At 38.9% G+C, this 24463-nt stretch overlaps 2 protein-coding genes across 30 annotated transcripts in view; both read left to right on the top strand.

Annotated features, from left to right (window-relative positions):
* dlg5a (discs, large homolog 5a (Drosophila)) overlaps window positions 1-7813 on the top strand; it is a 43585-nt gene extending 35772 nt beyond the window's left edge. For all 3 annotated transcript variants that reach the window (XM_028006460.1, XM_028006459.1, XM_028006458.1), the window contains 10 exons: window positions 300-467; window positions 571-754; window positions 1396-1544; window positions 2704-2874; window positions 3755-3945; window positions 4024-4167; window positions 4313-4440; window positions 4619-4728; window positions 5553-5662; window positions 5785-7813. In XM_028006460.1, the coding sequence (XP_027862261.1) occupies window positions 300-467; window positions 571-754; window positions 1396-1544; window positions 2704-2874; window positions 3755-3945; window positions 4024-4167; window positions 4313-4440; window positions 4619-4728; window positions 5553-5662; window positions 5785-5888 (1459 nt within the window). In that variant the 3' untranslated portion in view covers window positions 5889-7813. The remainder of the gene's footprint in view (window positions 1-299; window positions 468-570; window positions 755-1395; window positions 1545-2703; window positions 2875-3754; window positions 3946-4023; window positions 4168-4312; window positions 4441-4618; window positions 4729-5552; window positions 5663-5784) is intronic.
* Window positions 7814-14334: 6521 nt separating this feature from the next.
* Window positions 14335-24463, top strand: part of kcnma1a (potassium large conductance calcium-activated channel, subfamily M, alpha member 1a) — a 166008-nt gene continuing 155879 nt past the window's right edge. For 12 of the 27 annotated variants that reach the window (XM_028006222.1, XM_028006220.1, XM_028006217.1 and 9 more), the window contains exon 1: window positions 14336-15698. In XM_028006222.1, coding sequence (XP_027862023.1) covers window positions 15408-15698 — 291 coding nt within the window. In that variant the 5' untranslated portion in view covers window positions 14336-15407. Of the gene's footprint in view, window positions 15699-24463 lie in introns of all 27 variants that reach the window. The other 15 variants (XM_028006208.1, XM_028006207.1, XM_028006209.1 and 12 more) reach the window with 4 other exon arrangements.

Raw genomic sequence — 24463 nt, 5'->3', positions numbered from 1 at the left:
CTGGCCCTTGTTACCAGTAGATAAGTTTGTATTATTGCAATACACACCTTAAGGATTGCAAAACAAATTTGCTACAGTCTTTATGCTTTTTATTCATTTTTGGTTTATTGCCAAATGTACATGTTTGTAGTGTTTTATTGTATTTATTTTTTGCTATTTGTGATTCACTTCATACTAAAGGATCATTTGTCCCATATTGGGGGCAAATTAAGAGCTCAGCTATTCTATTTTATTCTATTCTATTCTATTTTATTTTATTCTATTCCATTCAGCTGAAATCTCTTTTTCTTTCCCTGCAGTTCCCGTCTCGAGCCCTCAGTCAGCAATCAGTCAACCCCACAGGGGAGCGGGACTGCAACTCCAGACAGTCACTCTGTTATTGATACGCTCAGCGAGCAGGACGAGGGCACACTCACTCCCTCCTCCAAGCAAACTACCCCTACTACCAGCCCCAACAGTTTTGTCAGGTAAACATGTAAAAAAAAAAAAAAAACAGTTGAGCTAAAATATAAGAAAAATGCGAGGAAAAAACCTTACTAGCACCTGAAAGCGTCTCCTTTCTTCCTCCAGAGTGCCACCTGAGGGCAACAAGAAGGTTGGTGAGCCCAGACTTGTGACAGTCCACCGGCCTGGGGTAGAGGTGGGCGTTACTCTCTGTGGGGGGAACCTGCGGGGCGTCTACATAGAGAGTCTGGATGAGGACAGTCCTGCAAGAGGTCCAGATGGGCTTATTCCTGGGGATCTCATCCTAGAGGTACTAACATGTATTCACTGTATTTTATGCTGTTGTCAAAGACTTGCTGCTTTAGAAATATTAAGTGTTTTCAGGTGAGAATTGGGGATTTTGATCTGTTTTTTCTTCAGCAGTATGCAGATCTTGTTCCATACCTGCTGCCAAAGCTGCAGCTATTCAGTCCTCTCTGCCCTAATAAGCTTTGTGTTCCTCTGCTGCCACGAGGTGCTACTGCTTTCCATCATGTCATTGTATCTCATTGATCTGCTCAGTCTCATTCCACATTGGTAATCTTTCCAGAACACCTCAAATTCTTGCTAGACATTTCTTGGCATGCTCCTACTTAAGCTCTCAGCCACAGAGAGTCTGCTGTGGAAATTGCAATGCAGTTCTGTCATCAGACCGCACAGCTTCACGCTGTCCTTCAATCTCCTTGTTTGTTTTCCTCCCTCATACGTGACACAAATCAATACTGCGACACTTTAATGGCGCTGAAAGCTTGGAGAAAATGTGGCTATTTACTAGCAGAGCCTTCACAGTCGGGGGAAATTGTTTTTGCAGTCATTAGTTTTCTGAGTTTTATATTTTTTGTGACACAACATTCTCCCTGGTCTGTATTTTTGTTGTAACTTTGTTTTGTTTTGTTATTTCCTCTGTCTCAGTATAACTTGGTGAACATGAAGAATAAGACGGCTGAAGAAGTGTACGTTGAGATGCTGAAACCTGCAGAGACAGTGACATTAAAGGTGCAGCATCGGCCTGATGATTTCAGCACGGTCAAAGACGCACCCGGAGATGGCTTTTATATTCGGTGCGTATTTACATGAACAGCGGAGTGTCTCTGAATAGTTGATTATCTTTGAAAAATCATATTTTTCCAGTAGTTCTTTTCAAAAATCTATGTAACACATACTGTATATACATTGCACATAGTGATATATTTCAAGCATTTGTCTTTTTTTATTTATTTATGGCTATTGCGAGCTATTTCAATAGTTTTTGTACTGAAATGCAATGTTAATACATATAAAATCATGGAGAAGTTGCCATACTTGACCTCTGTTCAGGAGACAGTTATTGATGGCAAAGTTAGTGAAGGCAGGTGGAAGAAAAAAAATGAAAGGAAAAATAAGTACTCCACTGTGGTGTAATGTACAATTATGGACTGTTTTTATGGGTCTTAAATAATATTCTAATTATATGAGAAATTAGATTACAGTGATTACAGTTATTTTTTTGTTAACTGTAATCATTAGACTTATCAGAAATAAACCCTTGAAATGCATCACTCTGTATTTAATCTATTTTACATTAATTTATATTTATTTTACATTTTACGTTGTTGTTTGGACTTTCTTTAACACGGTACAGGAAAGGACCTCAACCAAGCAGTAACAGCTTTATTGCTCTCTGTTATGCTATACATAGCCTCCAGAGCCCTTCGGACAGTGTGTCCCATTCTCGCCGAGCCAATTGTGTCACAGATCCGTTGTGTTACCGCAGTGATTCTAATTTGCCATCGCTTAAGGTCGTCTAATCCTTTTCGTCCTCATTGTTTTCTTTAGTCCTTAAAATCACACTAAATTCAAAAGGGAGACCACAACTTTGAATTGGTTCGCTTTTATTCTCGGTTTGTTTCCACAGCTGCCACAGTCACTCGTCAAATAGACAGGCAGGTTTGTGATGTCATCTGCAGTAAATACACTCAGCTTGCCTGGCTGACACAGATAGACTGCTTGGGAATAACTTACGAGCCTCGAGTAAGACAAAGAAAAGGCCTTTGGTGTCGCTAGATAAACTTGCTCTGCACCTCCTTTGTCATCCTACTACTGCATTGAAGATCCTTAATCTGGTTCTCCTCATACCTCATCTCCTCTCCCATTTTTATCAGCTTCACGCTCTTCGTCTTGCCCTCTTACCGCCCTTCTCTTAATAACTCCCTATCTATCTATGTCTCTGCCTCCCAACAGAGCACTTTACGACAGGGTGGGGGAGGCTGAAGGAGACCTCAGTTTTAAGAAGGATGACATCCTTTATGTGGATGAGTCGTTACCAAAGGGCAGCTTTGGGACCTGGATGGCCTGGCAGCTAGATGAGAACGCACAGCAGATCCAGAGAGGACAGATCCCCAGCAAATACATGTGGGTGGAAAAAAATAAAAATAAATAAAACTAGGGTGCGACTTGCTGGAGATGCACCAATCAGAAGGTTTATGAAATGCATTACTCTGTACTGTTCTTTTTAAACACTCATTTTGTATTGCGTAGTATTGCCACTTTTAATTTAGCAAATTATGATTTAAAAAAAATCAGCAAATTACTTTCTTAATTTACGTTTTGGACAATTCTGTGGTTAAGCAAGATTTCACCATTTCCAAACAAAAATGAGTAAGGAGTTGACATTTGAAGCCTTTGTGTCTGTCTGTAGCCATAGCAACATTTATGGCTGTTGTATATGTATGTAAAAATTGAGATGTCACCTCCAAAAGATCGGAGATCTACCTTTTCTGCAAAAACAGAGCAGATTACCTGGGAAACAAACTTTGGTCCGTTTAAATCCAACCAAAGAGTTCTGGTGTAAATCGCTGTAGTTTGTGTATTCTCTCTATAATAGCTGAATCGTCAAAAGTAAGACATTCAGCTTCAAGTAGCTTTCAGTTCCAACATGCCTGTGTAGGATGTTTTTCTAGAAGCTCCTTGCACCTTTATTGATTCCTTATAGGAATATTGTTTGTTTTAAACACCCTGTTGAGACTGAAAACAGCTAACTTTGAGGCCTCTTTCCTCAGTAACAACTTCAACTCTGAAGAGAGTTTTTGCATGTGCAACGCAGAAGCACACGGTGTGGTGCATTTACTGTTGAGCAAAACCATTCCATTTTTAGCCTCTGACCATTCAAGTGCATCTCTAGCAACGACACACATACTGCTGCAACCCACGAACTATACAAGATTTTTAGTTTGGAGACCTTTAGAGAGAATGTTTGGGGTTTTTTTTGTGTGTGTGTGTATGTGTGATGTAGGATGGACCAAGAGTTTTATCGCAGACACAGTGTGACAGAAATGAAGGAAGATTCCAGCAAGACTCTCTCTGCAGCCGCCCGCCGATCGTTTTTCAGGAGGAAACAGAAACACAAGCGCAGCAGCTCCAAAGATAGTAAAGAGATGGTGGCTCTGGACACCATCAGCACTGATTCCATCCCCTTCCTGGATGGTGAGAGGAACATTGATGGAATTATGGGTAGAAATAGCAGGAGGCTTTATATCTAACTTTTTTTTTTTTCTTTGTCAGACTGTGTGAGCCTGGCATACCAGCGAGTCCAGAAGGTGGAGTGCACCTCTCCCCGACCGGTACTGGTACTCGGGCCTCTCAGTGACCCAGTCAAGGAAATGCTGGTTAAAGAATCTCCTGGGAAGTTTTGCAGATGCCTGCTGGGTGAGATGCCCTCATCCAGATGTTTCACTTTTAATAAGAAGAAAAACAATACATCATCCTTAAGGTTTCTAACCAAAGGGATGAGACTTTACGGGCATTTATTTTTTACATCATATCAATAGTTTTCTTTTTGCCACGTCTGCAGAGGTGATGAAGGCCTCGCAGCAGGCTATTGAACGTGGTGTCAAAGATTGCCTCTTTATTGATTACAAGCGCAGGAGTGGACACTTTGATGTCACCACCGTTGCTTCGATAAAGGAAATAACAGATAAGGTAGCACCTTTTCCTTTCTTATCTATCAGGAGTCCAGTGGCTTTTATCTGTACTTAATCTCTGCTTTTGCTCATAACTCAAGATTACTGCTGATCAGTGTTGGATTCTGTTGAATTCGTATTTGTGGTGGTGACAGAAACTTTACAGTTTTTCTTTTTTTTTTATTGTAAAATTACAGGGCTGTCACTGTTTGCTTGACATCGCCCCGCACGCCATTGAGAGACTCCACAGTGTTCACATCTATCCTATTGTGGTCTTCATTCGTTACAAGAACGCCAAGCAGATTAAGTAAGTTTCAACTCGCTTCATGACACAGATGGTGGTGATACCCCTGTCTGCTCTGTGTGTGGTTAATACAATAGAGCAGAATAAACATTCACTTGTTTTATTCAATTAAAGATTGTTCATTTTTTTTGTTTGTTTTTTGTCTTCCAAACTGCTGTATTTCATTTGCATTCTATGTGACAGACCAACACAAAGTAGTGGATGGAAAATAATGCATCATTTTCAAAAGTGTTTTAAAAAATCTATTGATTTAATAACGTCAGTCGGGAATTTTAATTGTGGACTATACACATTATATTTTGTAACAGCTGTGAGTTTGTAAATACTTGTTTATATTGGAGTCACTGGGACATTTTACATGAATGACTTCAGAAGATGGTTCATTTTAAATCTGCCGCTACACAAAAATATGACATATAAATGAATGCTTTTTCCTTGACACAACCAAGGCTTGTTTTACAACAACTCCCCAACATGTGTTTATATGGAAAATAACTATTTTTGGCGGGGAGATGAGTACTGAAAACAAATTAATTAAAGTAATCAAACTATAAATAATACCACAAAGTTTTTTACTTATCCTTGACATGTTAAACAAAATTTCATATTTTAAACTTTGCTGAGTTTTTCTTTTTTTAAATAAAGAACTCTGAAGGTCAAGGAGTATAAATAGTTTAACAAAGCACTTTACCTCATATCAAAACACAAATTTTAACTTCTGTGTTGAAATGTTTTAAGTGTTTAGATTCTTATTTTAAAACAACAAAATTTTGTTGTAAATTGACACCCAATTTTGACCATCTTTTGTTTTTGTTTTTTTCCTCAAGGGAACAGAAGGATCCAATTTTTCTCCAGGATAAAGTATCTCAAAAACATTCCAAGGAGCAATTTGAAAGCGCGCAGAAGATAGAACAAGAATACAGCAAATTTTTCACAGGTGTGTATGCAGTCGGTAAACAAAAACACACTGAAAAATAAGACGGAACTCAAATATCTTCATGTTTTTGTGATGTGATCAATGATCCATAATCTTTAAACAATTTCTTTTATTCTATTCAGGTATTGTCCAAGGCGGCAACCTCCCGTACATTTGCACTCAGATCACCACTATAGTTGATCAAGAACAAAGTAAAGTCCTGTGGACTCCACTTGGCTCCCCCTAGAGGAGCCTGGCCGTCACTATAGTGAGCCGTGGCTCTGCTTTTCATTCCCCAAACACTAATTAACTCTTTCACACTTTACCAATAGGTACACTACCATGAGCTAGTTGTGTAAATTATTGATATATATATTTTTTATTTCGTCTTTGTTATGTTTTATAATCAGTCTCCTTTATTTCTGATGTACTCTGAAGCAGGTTGGTAGCATTGCATATTAACGTTAAGGTTTAATCAGTCTTCCCTGAGGATTCTGTCGGTGTGTTCGTTATGCTGCATTGTCTGTTTACAGTTCTGAGATAAGTCTGAATATCGGTGTTCAATATTTGATACAAGTGTCCCTTGACCATAAACCTCAACACTAATGAAGTTCTGCCGCTCCTGACATTTGTGGTTTCCCTACAAATATGCACCCATTTGATGATGACTGACAACTAATTATAATTTATTTTAATTTTATTTCTTTATTGTGCACATGGTGGATTGAAAAGTGAGAACACAGCTTTACGATTAAACCGCAATGACGTTTTTCTGCAGAGGTGAATTGTGGTTTGTAGCAGTGATATGAAAGTGGAATACCAGCGTCAAGATCAGTCATGACATTTCTTCAACAATGCAAATGAATGCATTTAATCTTTATAACAAAATGTAGCAGTGGGTTTAATGAAGCCGCCTGCCAACAATCTCATGTTTCGCTCTATGCATGGTCCCCATAGCAGCCAGGTGTGTGGACAGATAGTAGGCCTTTCAGAAGTGCCTTTACACTAGAATATTAATCTGAAACCAACCGTGGGTCATTTAACACTAATTAAGACCTGTTTTAGATTCCTTTCAAAAGTTCACCTTAACCTGTTGACAAATGATGAAGGGGCTGATCTGAGACCAGCACAGTTTTAGCGAGTAACGATGGTGAGAATTTGAAGTTAGGCCGACACGGCGGCCAAAAGGTTAACTCCTCAGAATGCACTCCAAGTTCAGACTAACCACTGTGTAACTCATTCTGTTGCTTTAACACTTATTTAACAATATAGAGTATGCCACATATATGTAGTATGCAGCTAAATCTGGGAAGAAAACGTATATAGCTATATATTCCATGTATTGTCACTTGGTAATACTCCTACAAGTGTTTGGCAGTCATGTCATGCCTCAACAGGTTAAGAGCATGTATTATGTTTTTTGTTTTTTTTCCCTTGTGGTTGGTTGTCAGTCACTTCTCGCCACACCACACAATTTAAAGACATGCTACAAAGCTTAGTTTGCAGGGTAATACCTTTAGGGATTTTCCTCAAACCTCTTTAAATGTTAGTGACTTTTAACTGTTGTTCTTTTTTTATTATTATTCAGGATGCAAAAAATAAACCCCAAATAATGACCCTTATTAAAGCTATATCCTATATCTTATTGTGCCAAAATCCACTGAAACACCTTTATCCTCATATAATATCCTATATTTCCTTTTTGCACATGTTTATCTGTGAACCCTAAACATGTTACTGTTCTTGTTTCCAGCATACTACAGATAGGTACTATAATTTCTACTGTAACTAATTCATGTTTTTATGTTTCACATCAGTTCCTTACATTTCATCGTTGGCCTTTGTTTTTATTTCTTGATTTAAAAAAAAAAAGAGGATCACTTCTTATTTGAGTTATTAAAAAGGGATTTGTCCTTGCACATTTTTAATGCAAATTTGTCGTTGAGTGTGACTATTGGGCTAAAGGAAAAAGAAGCAAATTGTAATGTTACTATTTTTCTGAGTAGTTAGAGTAAACCAACTTTAGAGTGAGATGCAACATAAGATGGCTGTCTGTTTAGAGAAAAAAAAGTGTTTAGATGCCAGGTACTGATTGAACTCTTTCATTAAAAGAATGTGATTTGTATGTTGAAGCATTAACATGAGAATAAACTCATTTTCTGTATCACATCACAGACTCAGTCTGTATCTTAGTCTTGTTTTCTATTCCACTGAAACATTTTGTGTGAAATGCCCTGTATTTTCAACATGCCGTTGTGCCGCCTCAACCAATATAAATCAGGATCAGGATGAATCAGGATGAAAAGAAAAATGTTCGAGTCCTCTGAATTCTTGCTAAAGGACAAAAAGCCCAGTCCATGTCAATAGAAAAAGGTGCTGATAAAATGCTATCAGTGGCAAAGATTAGATAAGGAAGGTGTGACATAATCTCTGTGGATCTCGGAGAGCTAAATGTGACCTTTTCTGAAAGAGAACATGGAGGAGCGGGGGGGTAGACAACAGAGGATACACTGGTTCTGTCCCCCATGGATGTGAGACATAAATTGCTGCCATTTTTTTTAATCTCCTCCCACTTAAAATCTTTTAAGCTCTAAGCAAAAATAATAATAATAATCTTACATCCCAAGTACAGTATTTAGGTTAACTGTTTATTTGTCACATAAGTAGCTGTGACTACTTATGTGATCCAAATTTTCTGCTCCCCATCTACAAAAGCTCTTAAGGCCAAAGAATACAAGTATGCAGTTTTTTTTTCTTGTAAATGCCCTCTGCTTAGTTTATATTTATTATTACTGGAACTGGAAAAATCATTTGTTGGGGCAAATTGCCTTCTAAATGTTTCAAAAAGCAAATGAGAAACATTTTACATAGAATAGGTTGCATAAGTCCTGCATTTATAAAAGGTTTTATGGCATTATGATAAACTTTAATCTATACTATTGGATCAAAATAAAGTAGTGTTTGTGAGTTGGAAGGAAAGTGATATCTGGTTTGTTTTGTTTTACAAAATAAAAATCTGAAAATGCAGAGTGTATTTATGTTCAAAACTTTGTAGGACAGTCTTTTCATGCAGTTAGGGATATATCTATACCAGAGAAAAGGTTTGGTTGTTCTATGTGGAATAGCTCAACTTTCAGTCACACTGCAATATTCTGTCACAGATTCTTACTTGGAATGAAGGATGAACTTTGACTAGGCCATTCCAGTTCTAGCCTTTGCTTTTATTTATGCATTCCATTATTGCTCTGTGTTTATGTTGATGGAAAATGAACATCTGCCCAAGGCTTGAATCATATGATACCCCAGACAGGTTTTCTTAATGCATTTACCTCTATCTTACGCCATCCATCCTCCAGTTGTCTCTGACCAGTTTAGCTGTCCCTGCTGAAGAAAAGCATTCCCATAGCATGCTGTCACCACCATGTTAGTGTCTGAGTTAATTTTCCACAACATAGCATTTTGCTTTCAAGGCCAAAACCTTAATTTGTTCTTTTTATCAGAATCCATTTTTCAAATGTGCTGGTTCTCCTACATGGATTGTGTCAAGCTGCAAATTGAGCTGCTTATTAGTTTTTCAATAAAGCCCAGATTTGCAAGATGACAACCAAAGAAAAAAGTAATTATTTACTGCTGCCCCACGACCTGACTCCAGAGAAGCAGAGGACAATGGATGGGTGAAAAAGTAATTATTCTTCACAATTTCTGTTTATTTCTTTGTTTACTGGATACAAAATAAAGTTCATGATGGAAAAAAAAAAAACTCTAGTCTTATATTAACAGGTCCGGTCAGCTGGGAGAACCTGTCTGTGGATCTCAGCCTTGGACAATTTAAAATGGACCTCATTTCTTGTGAAACCAGGACCAGCGGTGCTTTTTTCATTATGGGTTTTAGTTTGCCGCTAGCAAAATAATACACCGAAATTTCAGAGTAATTAGTTTTCCTGATGTCAAACATTTCAAGTAAAATCCAATTTGAAATCTCATGAAACAACATAAGACCAAAGTGGACCCACAAGCAATGTCAGATATATGTATTATTAGCAAAGATGTGGAGCATAACTCTGCTTTCCTCCACATATCCTGCTGTAGCCCAGGTGAGCTACTAACCTGCAACTTTTAGAGGGCGTCCCTTCTCCAACACACCTGAGTCATACGAACGCCTCTGCAGAGCTGAGTGACTCATTAATGAGGGAATGCATTCATTAGATTCAGGTGTGGCTGGAACAGGCATTCATCCAAACGTTGCAGGACAGCAAAGGTAAGATTACAGAGGTGTTAAAGTGATTGGTTGTTTAGGATTTCGACATAAAGCGTCTGAAGGACTGAATCCTTGAAGCATGGCTCCAATCCTTTTACAAGACTGCTGTTTACTGTGAAAGTAATTAAAGCAGACAATTATTTTATTTAAAGAAAGCAAGAGGGTATAATGGCCAGTGGAGACAACATGGACATCAGGACAGTATCAATAATGAGACAAAAATGTAATCTGTAAAACAGCAAGATACCAAAATGTAAGTTTGAGACTAATAACAAAAAACCCTAGAAAGATGATGTCAAAATTGTCAACATTGGGAGTTTGAGTAAATGATTGATGTCTATTAATAATTTGGTAAACAGCTCTTCCAGACACAAAATGCCTCCTGCAGCTTGTTTTCCAACAGCCCCTCTGCATAATTTCTACAACACACAGGTGTGGAGTTGCAGCTGCACTCTGGCTCTGAGGGGAAGTTGTGCTAAACAAGTAAATGGTCTTTATTCAGGTAAAGAGGATGGTAGCTCTTAGTGTTGCTGAAAATAGAAAATGGTCAGTGGACACTATAGTAATGTGTTGAATCAGGTCTGGTAACAAACTGGCAAATCAGAATTGGAGAGCTGTGTGGCATAACGGAGAAATGGTTTACCACCCCGAAGTTAATATTTTATCTATACTATATATATCTGTAATCCAAGACAAGTAATGGTACAGTAATCAAATAAGATAACTGTAAAATTTCATCTTTTAGCCATTTTATTAATATGGTGTCAGTGTCACATGACGGTGGCAGCATTATCATAATGGAATAGGGTTTTTCAGCAATTACAGCTAAGCTGGTCAAAGTTGATGAGAAGATGGATGGAGCTAAATACAGAATAATGCTGGAAGAAAACCTGTTAAAGTCTGGAAAGACATCAGACTGGAGGGTGACATGGTTTACAGAAACCTGACAATAATTTCAAAGTTTTGTTTAAGAGGAAAAAAGTATCCTTATCCTTTCACTTTATATTTTTATTCCCATTTGTTTTGGCCTCTCAGTGGTGGATGAAATGAAACATGAATGAATGAATGCGATAGATAGGCTATCATACAAAATCACAACAGAGTACGTGAATGATTATGTTTGTAAAGTGAAAAACTAAACCATTCTTGCAAAGCACCGTTTAATTTCTGATGTTTTAAAAAATCTGTCAGCATAATTAGTATCAGCTGCTCAGTGTAATTAAGTGTGTTCAGGAAATCAGCTCTTATGTTTACAACACTTTGTGGAGCTTCATTGCATGTTTGCGTTTTATTTTTCCTGTCTAAAGATGGACTTTCCCGCTTTGTTTACTTTAACAAATGTGTAACAGCATTCTTTTTTTTTTTTTTACCTGTCTTTCAGATAAGTGAATTTTCAGGCCTGTAGGAGCATAACAAACATCACTCAGTTTTAAAATCATAAACAATATTATATTTCCAAATGTTTTTCATCCACTCAGACAGCCTGGAGCTGTGCCATACCTTGCTGGTTGATTGAGTGCCTGTAGCCTGGGGTTAATTCCTCTGAGCGCTGCATGAGTCACATGGTCTCCTGGCCAATAATGTCACAATAAATGACGACCCTCCAGCTGCCTGTCGAGTTCTTTATGGCAAGAAACTACCCAGCATCTCGAAGTATGAGCCACGTATCAAATCAAAAAGTGTCAACTTAAGTTTTCCGCATGTACAAGAACATTTTGTCTGATGTTACTTAATACTCTCAGGAGAAGGTTGCACAAGGTTTTGGTCACTAATAACATTCTAAATCTGTTGTACTGTTACGTGCAGCTGTGTGGTGCCATGTCCCAATTCCTTATGTCCTCTAAGTCCCCTCCTGCCTGTTTTTAGAAAGAAGCCGGGCCTCAAACCCTTTAGCTGGGGTGTCTGTTTCAAGACAGCTGCTGACAGCTCAACTGAACTTGAGAAGTCTTAAGCCTGACAGAAGGAAGATCGTTGTAGTCGGTGCCGGGACGCCGTGGCCTTTCTGCACTCGTGTCGGATCTTATTGTTGGAGTGCTCACCTCCTCTCCGTAATTTCAGTCCAGCAGCAGGAATTCAGATGTGGGTTGTTCCTGTGATTCTGGGCGTGTTAGAAATGCCATGCTGTCACAGACCTGCCATCTCGCCTGTAATCTTGGCCTTTGGTTCTGCATTATTTGAAATTCTCCCCTGTGATGCTTATGATTAATTTTAATGACTGAATTTTGGCATTGTGAGCACAATCTGAGATATTTTATTGAAGGGAATATATATATATTAAAAAAGCTGGCTGTTTGTGGTAAATTAATACCAAGCATACAGTGCCTTGCAAAATTGTTTACATTCTTAGATATTTATATTGTCGCTTTACGACCACAAACTTCAATTGATAGACCGGTAATACAAAGCAGCATATAATACAATAGTAAAGCTAAGACTACAAATCATCCTAAATAAAGCATATCCATGGAGCTACATGGAGATGCTGGCATGATGCTGTGGGCACTGCTCATCTTCAGCCGAAGGGCTTTTCATATGTTGGAATGGCCTAGTCAAAGTAAATACAAATGCATGGTTTATACATTTCGAAAAGCATGTTTCATTTTCCAATTCTGCACTACTTTTTGTTGGTCTATTGTCTAAACTTCCAGTTAAATACATTGAACTTTGTGGTAGTGATTTGACAAAGTGAAAATATTCAGAGGTTACAAGGCAGAGCAAATCAAACTTAAAAACTCAACCAACTTGTTGACTTTAGGTTTTGTTCTCGCTCCAAAATTTAATATACAACATGCATCCAAACAGTGGATAGCTACGTCGGGACGGATCAGCAGCCTGTTTTATGTGGAGCTAAACCGCTTGCACATAGAGTCATAACTCTGAAGAGATATAATTCAAATATCGGATTGTCTTACATGTTTTACAACTCAGATCTGCTCCTAGTATAAATGACAGCCAGCCGTTACCAGGGGCTATATTTGTGGAAGCACTAATATTTCCTGGGTAATAAATTAATTTGATAGCATGCATATCATATTTAGACGTGTTTTCTTTGCAGAACATTTACGCCTGAGAATGAGTGTTTAAACTCCACACTTCCTCAGACGGAACTGGTTCAAAATTGTATGTCAAACTGAGGAGAATTTACATTGAGTGTTAATATTATACTGATAATTTCATATATATACATCTAAACAAAAAAACTATCAAATTCAACTTGAGTTATACAGTACATGTCAGTTTAACGCCTTTATAGGTTCATTATATACTCAAACACAGATTTTAGGCATTACCAAAAACTTAAATTTCAGTTTCCCAGAAAAAAACATAAAAAATACTGTTTTCTATAGTACCGAAGTCAATACTTAGAGCACATGCCGTGTGAAGATCGCCTTAACTTTTAAATTGGCTTTGCTTCACAGTCATGTCAAGACTCCAGTTGTTCACGTTTGTGAAAAGCTCTTTGTGAAGGCTATCAGTGATCCAGCTAACGTTTATATTTGGGTCCTGTATGGATAGGAACCAGACCCCAGACCTGATCAGTTGTAGCTTACTTAATGGACCCACGCCAACTGTCGATAGATGTTTGATACAGAACAACTCTCAGGAATCCCCGTGTAAGCCCTTAATGTTTGAGCAGTTTGAACAAATTTTCCTCTGTAATCATTTAAGACCCAGCATAGACTTTCCTATTGTACCCAATTATTATTACTGTTTAAGAATCAACCCAGGCCTACTTAGTTCCCGTTCAGGCCATACCACATTATTATGCAATATTATAATTTTTAGAGAAATTTTTGGCTTTTTATGAGCTGGAAGCAACTGACGACAGAAATAAATACATGACATAACCCTATGTGTAATGTACAATGCTGCATGTAGAATGAACTCAGGCTTTGATCGGAAGAACTGAAATCCAATGGTATTCAATGATGCTCCGATTTACTAAAGTGTGCCTGCATAAACGAAGCACTGAACAATTTTACTTTTTTGTTGCCAAACAGCCTGGAGAACTCTTGGACCCTGCCGCCACAAATGCATGGGCACCTGTCTTGTTCTGATGCGGTCAGTTGTTCGTTAGGGTCAGCTGTTTACTCCGTATACTTTGCACTGACTGGATACTTGAACTACTGTCAGCCATGCCTCACCGTGATCACCAATCTACACCTGTTTTGACCTCATATAAAGGCTAAAACTGTGAGGATTTTACACTAATTGATCACGAAGGACGTTCATTCTCTCGCTCTAATTTAAAAAAAATGAAAAACAGGACCTCCTCCATGGGTGAAAAGCCACTATCTCAGTAATTGGAAAAATAGGAGCACTATCCTTGATGAGAAATCAACGCAATATTAACCCCTCCCCTTCCCGCGCCAGCCGAATACTCGGGGCACTGTTGCGTTTGTGTGCGTGGGAGACGATCATCACTTGATGTTTATAAAGCAAGATATAACCCTTTCATTTATGACTGATCAATACAGCCTCTTCTTTGCGACGTGCGTCACAGGCGTGCAATAAAGGCGCAGTTTAGCAGCCAAAGCAGTGTAAGGGACCAGTTCAGCTCCTGGAACATTTTTTATTTTATTTTTTCAAAGAAGAAGAAGGGGGAAAAAAAAGAAGCGTCGTCGCAATCTCGCAGCTCCTCTGTCCATCTTATTATTAGCGCTTGGCTCCGCCCTCCTACCTGTAAATCTCCCCCCGCTCTCCTCTCCTCTGGAGCGGATCTGACAGGCTCGCTCAGCTGGCCGCTCCGTGCCAGGGCTGCAGGGGGACCGAATGGAGGCAGCGACATCCAACCGAGCGGCGCGCCAGTCCTCTCCTTAACGCAGAATCGACAACCCAAACCGCCTGTTTGAATATGTAGTCTTCTGACCTGCGTTTATTTTGTTCCCCCCCCCGCTCCCCTTCAACCTTTAGGACTGAATTACACGCGAAGCTTCGACACTGAAGGAGAGTTCAAATCGATTCTTCATCCGCTGATCGACAGGATTCCTGAATGGAAGACGGCTAGGGAAAGGAGCACAGCCCGCAACATTTTTAAAAAAAATATTTTTTTATTTATTTTTTTAAATCCTCTGCTGTTTGTGTGTCTGCATTATCAGGAGGGGGGTTGGGGGGAAAGCAACAGCAGCCTCGGCGGCTGCAAACGACGCCGTCCCTGTCGCGGCGTATGGCGTGAAAGGGGCAGAAAAGCCCCTCAGAATGAGAAGCGCCTAAGATTCGTCGTTATTATTGCGGATTTAAATGCCTCACTCCAAGGGGCCACCGAGGCGCTATTTTGGTCTGCTTTGCGTACGCGGCGGCTGACACTGTCATTAATAATAAACAATTCTCTGGCATTAGAAACTATATATTTATGAAGATAATCTGGTGGGGCTGTCAAAATCTAGTGCAAAAATAAAGGGGGTTGGGAGGGTGTATATATATACATTTCTTTCTTTCTGTTTTTTAAAGCAATATGGCTGGTGAGTGGGGTTGGGGACGCTGGCACAGGCTCTCCAAGGCTCCTCAATGCTAGCCGAGGCACATGGCACGGATCCCCATGGAAGCGACAGCTCTATGAGGACAAGCAGCATCGATAATAACAACAATCCGGACTCTTCGATCTTAATATCCAAGATGGAAGGCGTTGTCATCCCCTACACGTCTGAGGTGCCATGCGACGACTATGGACAGCGCATGTGGTGGGCATTCCTCGCCTCCTCCATGGTGACGTTTTTCGGGGGTCTCTTCATCATCCTGCTATGGAGGACCCTGAAGTATCTGTGGACTGTCTGCTGCCACTGCAACATAAAACATAAGGTAATGGCTGGAAACTGTGTGAGCAATCATATCCACGCAGAAGCACTGATGCAACATGCTGTGGGAGTCAGAATGGGATTTTTTAAAATATATATATCAAATGGTTTTTGGTATTATTTTGGATAATATAAAGACACATGAGGCGCCTATTGCAGTTGTGAACACACCGTGGTTGTTGTTTTTCCTTGGGCTCTTTACTCCCACTCTGACATGAAGGGGGTGATATTGCGTGAGGGCTATGGGTGGAATAAGAGCAGAGGGATTCCTTCATTTTATTTTGCACTAGCAGAGGCGGCTCAAGGTTATAGGAGCCCCTAGGGAGAATTACCTTTTTTTTTTTCAGGGGTGGGGAGGTGTCGGGTTTCCACCATTTTCACTTTTATACAGAGGTTTTCTCAGGTCAGAGGACATGTTGCTCAATGATCCGTGCATGCTTTGAAGCTGAAAATTAAAAAGTAAGAATAAAATAAACCATATTACATAGAACCTGTTGTTTTTTATCATAACAGAATACACATTTTGGTCTTTCAGATTTAAAAATAGAAAACATACTCATTTTCTCATCTTTTTTAACACCTAAAATTATGTTAGTGAACTATATGTATGCAAAAAGCATTTGCCCATATCAGGTTCCTTCTGTTTTTGTATTTACATCCTAGAATTTTCAGGTCTCCTTTGAGAATTTTTTAGCAGAGAGCAGAATTTATTGTTCAATCAGTAATAACAAATATTTTATTATTTACGCTACATGTCTGTGAGTAATCAGGTCCAAGTGTCTTTTGTGAAATTTAACAAGAAAAATGTGGTTATTCACAGTTACATCAGTCAAATCCTGCGCGATTAAAATAAAAACAGTCTCAAATCATTTGTAAGCTAATTTGTTACTAAATGCTAATTAATTCATGATTATTTCTAAAGTACATCTGTGATGAAACTGACCAATCTATTTTAAGACTTATTTTGGCACTTTTTTATTTATTTATTTTTGTTAACTTGTAAAATTAAAAGGCTGAATTTAAAAATGATATTTTTATAAATATCACCTGGTTAATATAGCCAGTGCCACTGATTGTGTTCGCTAGTTGCAGACACAATTATTAGTTTATTATTTATGCCATATTTTGTTTTATACAACACACTCATTTTGAATACAACCCCATATATGACAGGAGTATAGAAAACATCTGATATTCTCTTCAGGCTACTTTTGGTTGGCTGGTTTACATTCTGTTGTAATTGTAAAGATGTGGCATCACTTGTTTGAGGTCTGTGATAGTTGTCGGTTGAAAAGCCTTTCAATTCAGATCTGTTTTTAGTCCCTACTGTGGTTGTTGTAAGGGTACAGAGCGACTGACGTTAATATTATCAGGTATTGGTTCCCGGTTTCCTGATTGTGTCCTGATAATAGCTACATTGCTCCAGTCACAGAAGCTGTGGTGGTTGCCATGCAAGAGGTCTTTCCCCAATACTTCCAATTTCTGTGTACCAAGACCCTCTTTAATGCTTTTCACATGGCTGAAATGCGCTCTACCTTAAATGTCGGCATAGTGCTGAAGGTAAATTATGAGCTGGAGTAATGTAGAAATAGGATAATAAGATGGAATGCCTGTTATGCTGCCTGCTTGGGGTGGATGAATCATAGCTGATTCACATTTAGTTCATGTGTGACTCACACTCTTGCGTGTAGTGAGAGTGGTCCCCCTGGATGGATCGAGGAGCTGTTGAATGGTGATGGTGTGAAATGTGTATTTAAAAAAAATATTACAAAAAAAAAAGTAATAATTGATTAAGTGAAGACTGGTGGGGAAAAAATTATTTAAATTTTGTGTCCTTGTCGCATCCTGTCTGCGTCCTTCATGCTATGTGTTCTTGACCTTTTCCTGTCTCTTTCGTTGAAACAATGAGCTGGAAGTAGAGCATAAAGAGCATCTTTGTCAAACAATAATTACAAAAAATCACCTTTTCTCCTAAACCTGGCTCAGTAGTAACTGATGCAATTCAGCACATTTTTATCTTGGTTTGGTATAGGGTTGTTTTGATTTCTCTTTAATGCCCATATGTACTGTTACTACTGCTGGTTCTGGATGGTTCAAAATAATGTCCAGGTTTGATATTGGATATTATTATTATTATCTATCCGTCTGATTAAAAGAAGTACTCTTCTGCATAATGTACTAAGTGTTTCAGTATGCAAACCTGGACTATAATTCTGTAGCTGGTAACGTTGGTCAAAGTTTTAGTCAACGAAGGGAGCAGAACATAATTTTTGTAAGTTTTAAATTAATGTGCTGTATTATTGCTGACACGTTGTTGACCCGAGGAACTTTTCAGCAACCTTTACTATTCAAATAAAGAAGAAAATAAAAAATGATTAGAACCACAAATCCTACATGGCCCTCATAAAAAGGTCATCTTTAAAGTTTGATGAATATCCAGCATACAAAAGCTAGATATATGTTTAAAAACCTACAGCTTATTTAAAGATTATTTATATTTTTTGACAAAAGGAGATAGTTTGTAACTGTCTTTCTGTAGCAGAGATACAATGCAGGTATTTATTAAAACAAAGGAATTATTCAACTGCGTCTTCTTCAAATATTTAAAACACGTTTTATTTCTAATAAGAGGCTACAAAAGATGCACTCAGCCCTGGAGCTGCAGGCTGCAACATACTCCTAAACTCATTCGAAGCCTTCATAGAGGAGTTGAATCTGTTATAACAGCAAAGAGTGGACTCACTTCATGTCAAACCTCATGAATATATGAACAGGATGTCACTGAAGCTCTCATGTCTCGGAGTAGACGAGTGAATATTTTTAGCAGTGTACCTACCATTTTACGATATACATATTTCAGAAACAAATTTGCAACTGTCTTTTAATTTAGCCAAAGTGACATATCAGGTTAATGCCACAAGATAAAATTGAACAGCAAGAAGTTCCCATGTCCCAATCCTTGCCTGGGATCTTGCATTTTTGACTTCTCTCCAGGTACTCCGAGTTGGCTACTCTCAGTGACCTTTATGATATCGTATGAGTGTGTGTATGCATAATTGTTTGCCCTGTGAGTCTTGGTGTTGCCCAGTAATGAAGTGGTGACCCAGTCAGAGTGCACCTACTGCTGTCCCAATGACTCCTGGAGATTTGCACCAGTCTCCCCATGACTCTGCAAGGATGACTGGATGTATCCAATGAATAGGTGGATGAACAAATGCATTACTCAAACCACAGTGGCATCTATTAACTGAGGCTTTCACAATGAGTCCACCAAGGTATTGGCAGAGCTGAACAAAACATTAGCAAATATTTATGTCTCATTCAAACAGCTTTCCTTTACACCATAAAACTAACTCTGCACTGTGTACTATTTATATCACTGCTTGACTGTCCTCTCACTGTCACGTTGCTACACTCTTAGACTTTGTCGTCAAAAACTGCATTAAACTATGTCACCCTTCAGACTTTTCACTATCTTACTCGTAACGTGATGAAAACCAGCCATGCAGATATAATTAGGGATCCATCTTGTGGCTGCTGGTGGGTATCTGGTTGTCTCTTCTCTCTTGTAAATGAGGAGGAAACTGTTAAAAACAACTGCTTGTTCCTGTTGGTTTCCCCCTATGTGTATGTAGGGTAGGCAGAGTCATCCTGTTAGGTGACTTTGGAAGGCTTGACACTTGGCTACAGTGGGAAAAGGCTTGTTAGGGGCATTAAGACGGGTGAAACTGGATCCCTGTTCAGCTAGCTGACTGGTACAGCCGGTGAAGTTGGCAAGTGTCTCATACAGGATGCATAGTTGGCCTGGGGCCGTGGCCGCCTCTCTGCGCCGTTACTTGGAACCTGGAATCAGAAGCGAGGAAATGGAGGTGGGAGCTCCGAGGGAGAGCGGGGAGATGTGGATGTGGAAACGGCGGGTGAGAGGACGATGAAAGGTTTTCAGAGCAGTGTCCCCTGCCTGGATTCAGTCAATGACACACAGCTGCTTCCTAGTTCTTTATAATGGCCTTCATCTCTATTAGGATTATAAGCACATGGCGGAGCGATCATGCAGAAAGTAGGAAAGGTTGTTGCAAAGTGAAATGTGCTTTTAGTTCTTGGAATCGGGACAGTTTAACCTCTGAGAATAAAACTTGAAAGGTGCTACCATCTTATTACTGCAATACTAAGTGCTGTAGGAGAAATTGATGATGAAATGTATTCTGACTCTATGTGAAACTGAAATGTTTTATTTCAGAAAGAGAGAAGGGAAGGGAAAAGACTGAGATAGAATGATTATAAAATAAAAATCGGCACAAGAAAAATCAAGTAAGTGAGCGAGTTGTTTCACTATGCCTAGATGCTGTTTTAAACCACACATCAGCCACATGTGTAATTTGATTCACCGTTATTCCCCAGCCTGCGCTCATCCTCAGGTTTCCTGGGTAAGCTACAATATTGCAGTGTCCACACTGCAGCCAGAGACGACTCATTCTGAATGAACACTGGAGGAAGTCATTCTGTAAACATTGTGTTAATAAATTGTAAATGAATATGATGGAGTTTATTGTCAGTCTTTATTCTAATTCCTAGTGCTCCCCTTCTTGAGATTTAGAGATCCTCTCTGAATCCTGCCCCCTCTGTGAGTGTTTTTATGTGATGCCTCTCTTATTTGAGTGGGAAGGAGCATAGAAACCCAGTTACAGTTTCCTCAAAGCCCCATTATGAGTGGCACCATCATGTTCTACCCATAAAGTGAATGAAAAAACTGAAATATTGCATATTATGCAACACATTATTCAAAATGCTAAAATGAATAATTAAAGTGAATTGGCACATGTTGCTTTTTGCAATATAATAGCTGGAATGTAACATAACAACTGAGCAAGGAGTTTTAAGATAACCAGATGAATAAATTAATCGCTTACTATAGGGAAATTTGTGTTGTGATTTGGGGAGCAAACTTTATTAAAGAGGACAATCCCCAAACCCTTCAGAGATTTTCTCCAGAACTTTGGAGTGGAGAGGTTTGAATGGCCGCCCTGTTGTCCCTACCTCAACCCTACTAAACACACGTGGGATCAGATGAGATGTGCAACTTCTACCAGAGCGACTAATGCAACCATATTTGTCGATCTGCAACAAATGCTGGTTGAAAGGCAGAATGTCATCTTGTAGCAGTGTATGACCAAGCTCATCAGCAGAAGGAGCATTTCCAGGTTCTTATGGTTGTACTCCGTTCTCACACACTACTAAAACCCCTGTTTAATTGAACAAACTGTTTAATTACCAAAATGCCTTGTTTCTTCAAATTGTATTTTTTTTCCATTAAAAGAGATGACGCCAAACAAGAGTCGATAGCAGAATAGTCAGTTTAGCATTGCAATTTTTTCATTGCCCACTCAATATACAAATGCATTTTTGTTAGAAATGTGGCTCTATTTAAAAGCGACTTAAACAAGCTTCCTTGAAATAAGAAGTGTTGCCAAGATGGATTGTTAAAGAAAAGAAATGGTAGACAAAACGCAGAATTACTTGCTTTTTGTACTACGTTTAAGATTTCTGCATGGTTCCATGTTGTATTATAAGTTTTTGGTTCTAGTGGCTTTTAATCACATTAACCAGACAGGAAAGGAGTTACAGAAGAGCGTGGGAAGACATTCAGCGAATTGTGCAGGATACATCTATGTCACAGAATAACGGTCATCTATGATCTGCCTCTTTTGCCGCTGAGCCATGCAGCTTCTACTTATATTCCTTTATGATTTTGGCTTGAGTTTAAATTGATTTTGTATCCCCATAAACATCTTGATTTGGGCGTTTTAAAATACCCTGCATCTGTGACTTTGCAATAAGAAGACTGGGTTTTCTGAGGCAACAATGAACTGTTTGCACTGTCTGAACCACAATGGTGTCACCTAGACATGGACAGACCATACATCTGCTGTATAAGTCAGAAAGGACATTTTCTATCCAAACATGGCTCTGCTTTCTCCACAACCCCTTTGAGGATGCATCACACAGTGTCTTTGTACACTTAAGAGCCACCAGCTGCCAGAATTGTAAAGCAGTTTCTGTCCAAACAGGAGAGGAACTGTGATGGAGATGTGCTTTTGGCTGTGCCTGAACAGATTTACTTACTTTTTCAAACCTATTCAGGTTGACATGGTAATACTTGGATATGTTCTCTGCATATCACATTAAAGCAAACCATTTTTTCCCCCCAGGAAAGTAGTTTCTTCTGTTGTAAGGATTACAGGGATGCTCACTTGTTTCAAAAATTGCAATTATTTAAATGTGGTGTTGACACAGTGTGAAAGAGAATGAGCAGATTTTCAAGACAATGAGACAATTTTCTTTTCCCCCCACTGTAGCTTGCTCTTTGCATACACATTTGAGTCTCTTTAGTTTCAGCATTTGTAGTTCTATGACTGAGATGTAACTTCAGGATCTGCATTTTATTAATTTTTTTTACTTTTAAAAAGTGAAAACAGCCATAATAATTTTGGAAATTTAAACTTATGTAGTAATTACCGATTGTATGCAATGTGGGTCTTAGAATTTAAGTGTGCTCACTGATTATGTACATTGGGCATCTGGGCCCCATTTTTCTCTCTTTTTGTGTGAGCTAGTGGTTTAGAAGTCTACCTCATGGTTGTTTCTAATGAAATACAGCAGTCTTGGTGATCTTTAAATCATCTCTGGGCATTTTTCATAAAGGAAGATTGTTATTGATTTCTATGCTCTAAGGCCTGGCTTACATGGCAGTGAAATTAATCAAACCCAGTCCAGCGTTTGCTACATTTGTGGTTCTCTGTGTAGCTTGACCATAGCTGAATGTATGGCCTGGGTCTTCAATGTATTAACCCTTTAAGTAAAATGGACCACGGAAGGAGAGGAGATATTGTGAGTCTGTGTGTTCCCTTATGCTTGGCAACAGACCAGCTGAACGTTGGCAGAGCAGCACACTCCCCTCCACCATCAGCTGTCCCTCTCACTAACCACACCCTGACTTGGCCCAGCTCACCCATTTCATCCCACATGAGTTTTTTGAATTCCAGATGTAATTGAAGAAATTAAATGCTAATCCCATTAGGACACTGACGTAACTAAACTTGCGATTGCATTTACATTTATAGGTCTGAATAGGTGGATTACTACAGTGCCTCCCGAAAGCATGCATGCCTTTTTAGATTTCTCTCTCCCAGTCAATGCCCATAAAATATGGCAAGACTTGAAAATAAATGTCCACCCTCATCTCATCCAGTTTAGCTGAAACATTGAACCTTATGGAGGTCGGATTGAAAACAATCATTTTGCATGAGTTTAAAATTGCTCCCTGAGCTGCGACACAAACACTGAAACGTTATTGTGGTGCAATCTTCTCACTGTGACCCCGATGCTCAGTTGGATAATAGACGTGTTTCAAAGCTAGAGCTCAGAGGTTCAAGCTACTTATAAGGTTAAATTCAGACTAAATCCACATCTGTTCACTGTCTTAAACTTGGCTGAAATATCTTCTAAGCTTTCATTTTTAAGCAAAATTCAACTTTAGCTGTTTAGCCATAATGTCTACAATTGTAAGCTTATTGTTTTTAAAAAATAAAGTGCACCCATGCCTGAATGGGCAGGTTAATATTTGTCTAGTTTTTAAGCTACATAAAGAAAATATTTTTTTTCTGGAATAAGGATCAGCACAAACAAATATTGTGAAGTAAAATGTAAAGTAAAGTCATTAAGATTTGTAAAACAGGGCGTAAAAGTAAATGTATAAAATGCCAACAATAAAAACAGAGCATGTTTTTTTTTTATGAATGTCTAAAAATACTGTGCCATGTAACTTTTGCGATAGCCTGCTGATTAACAAGAGACGTATTTGAGTCCATCAATCTCTGTTCTTTTCTTTCCTTCTATTTTCTCCTAATCTCTGCCTTTAAATTCCAGCCAGATGAAATAATAGACCCTAATCTTTAGAATCACAGTGGATATAACAGGAGCTCCTCCAAACCTTTTAAATTCAGCACCTCTGATTGACTTTCTTTTCTCATACTCCTAATGTGGAAAGTGTGACTCATGAGTTTTATTCAGCGCTGATCCTCTCTCTCTCTTTTTTTTTTTTCTAGACCCTAATCCCTAATTTTCTGGGTGTGATCTGGATGCCATCTAGGGGCGACTGTAGTGGGCCACGTTGATGCACGTTAATCCACCGACAAGCAGAATCTACTCTATGTTTATCACATAAGTCGCATCCACGCCCTAACACTTCCCAGACGATGCTCTCCTGCTGTTTGTCATGTTACGGCTTCCTCAGACACTGACTGGACTTTTTAAAGGACAGCCACACGCCTGTCCAAATATTCTGAGGTCAAAGTGGGAACTGTAAATGTGGCTCCACCAATTCTCCCCATCATGGGGACTATACCGCAGAGTCTTATGCCAACAGATCCTCGGTGTGTTTGAGTGTCTTCTGCTGCTTGGGATCAGCTTGGCTGAGGTGTTGTAGAAAAAAACCTGCCTGGGTAGCCGGCAGGATGATTCGGTGTTTCATAGTTAAGAGTTAAGTAGCTTTACGCTTCAGCTGTTTTTGTCTTTTACTCGGCTGAAATCAGAATAAGACTGTACGTTTGCAAGTTGGGTGTGCGAATACAAATTAAAATACATTTAAAGAAAGATCGCTTTACATTTTGGATATTTCAAATAATTAACAGAGTGTAGTGAATGTTAAAGTACGACCATTTAGAAGTAACTGAGCCTTAAAATTGTGAGCTGTTATACAATATGCAAATTGTG

This window comes from Xiphophorus couchianus, chromosome 22 (genome assembly GCF_001444195.1).
Source record: "Xiphophorus couchianus chromosome 22, X_couchianus-1.0, whole genome shotgun sequence".
Classification (NCBI taxonomy): domain Eukaryota; kingdom Metazoa; phylum Chordata; class Actinopteri; order Cyprinodontiformes; family Poeciliidae; genus Xiphophorus; species Xiphophorus couchianus.
The sequence above is the reverse complement of the archived record's forward strand: the minus strand, read 5'-3'. Positions and strand labels throughout refer to the sequence as shown.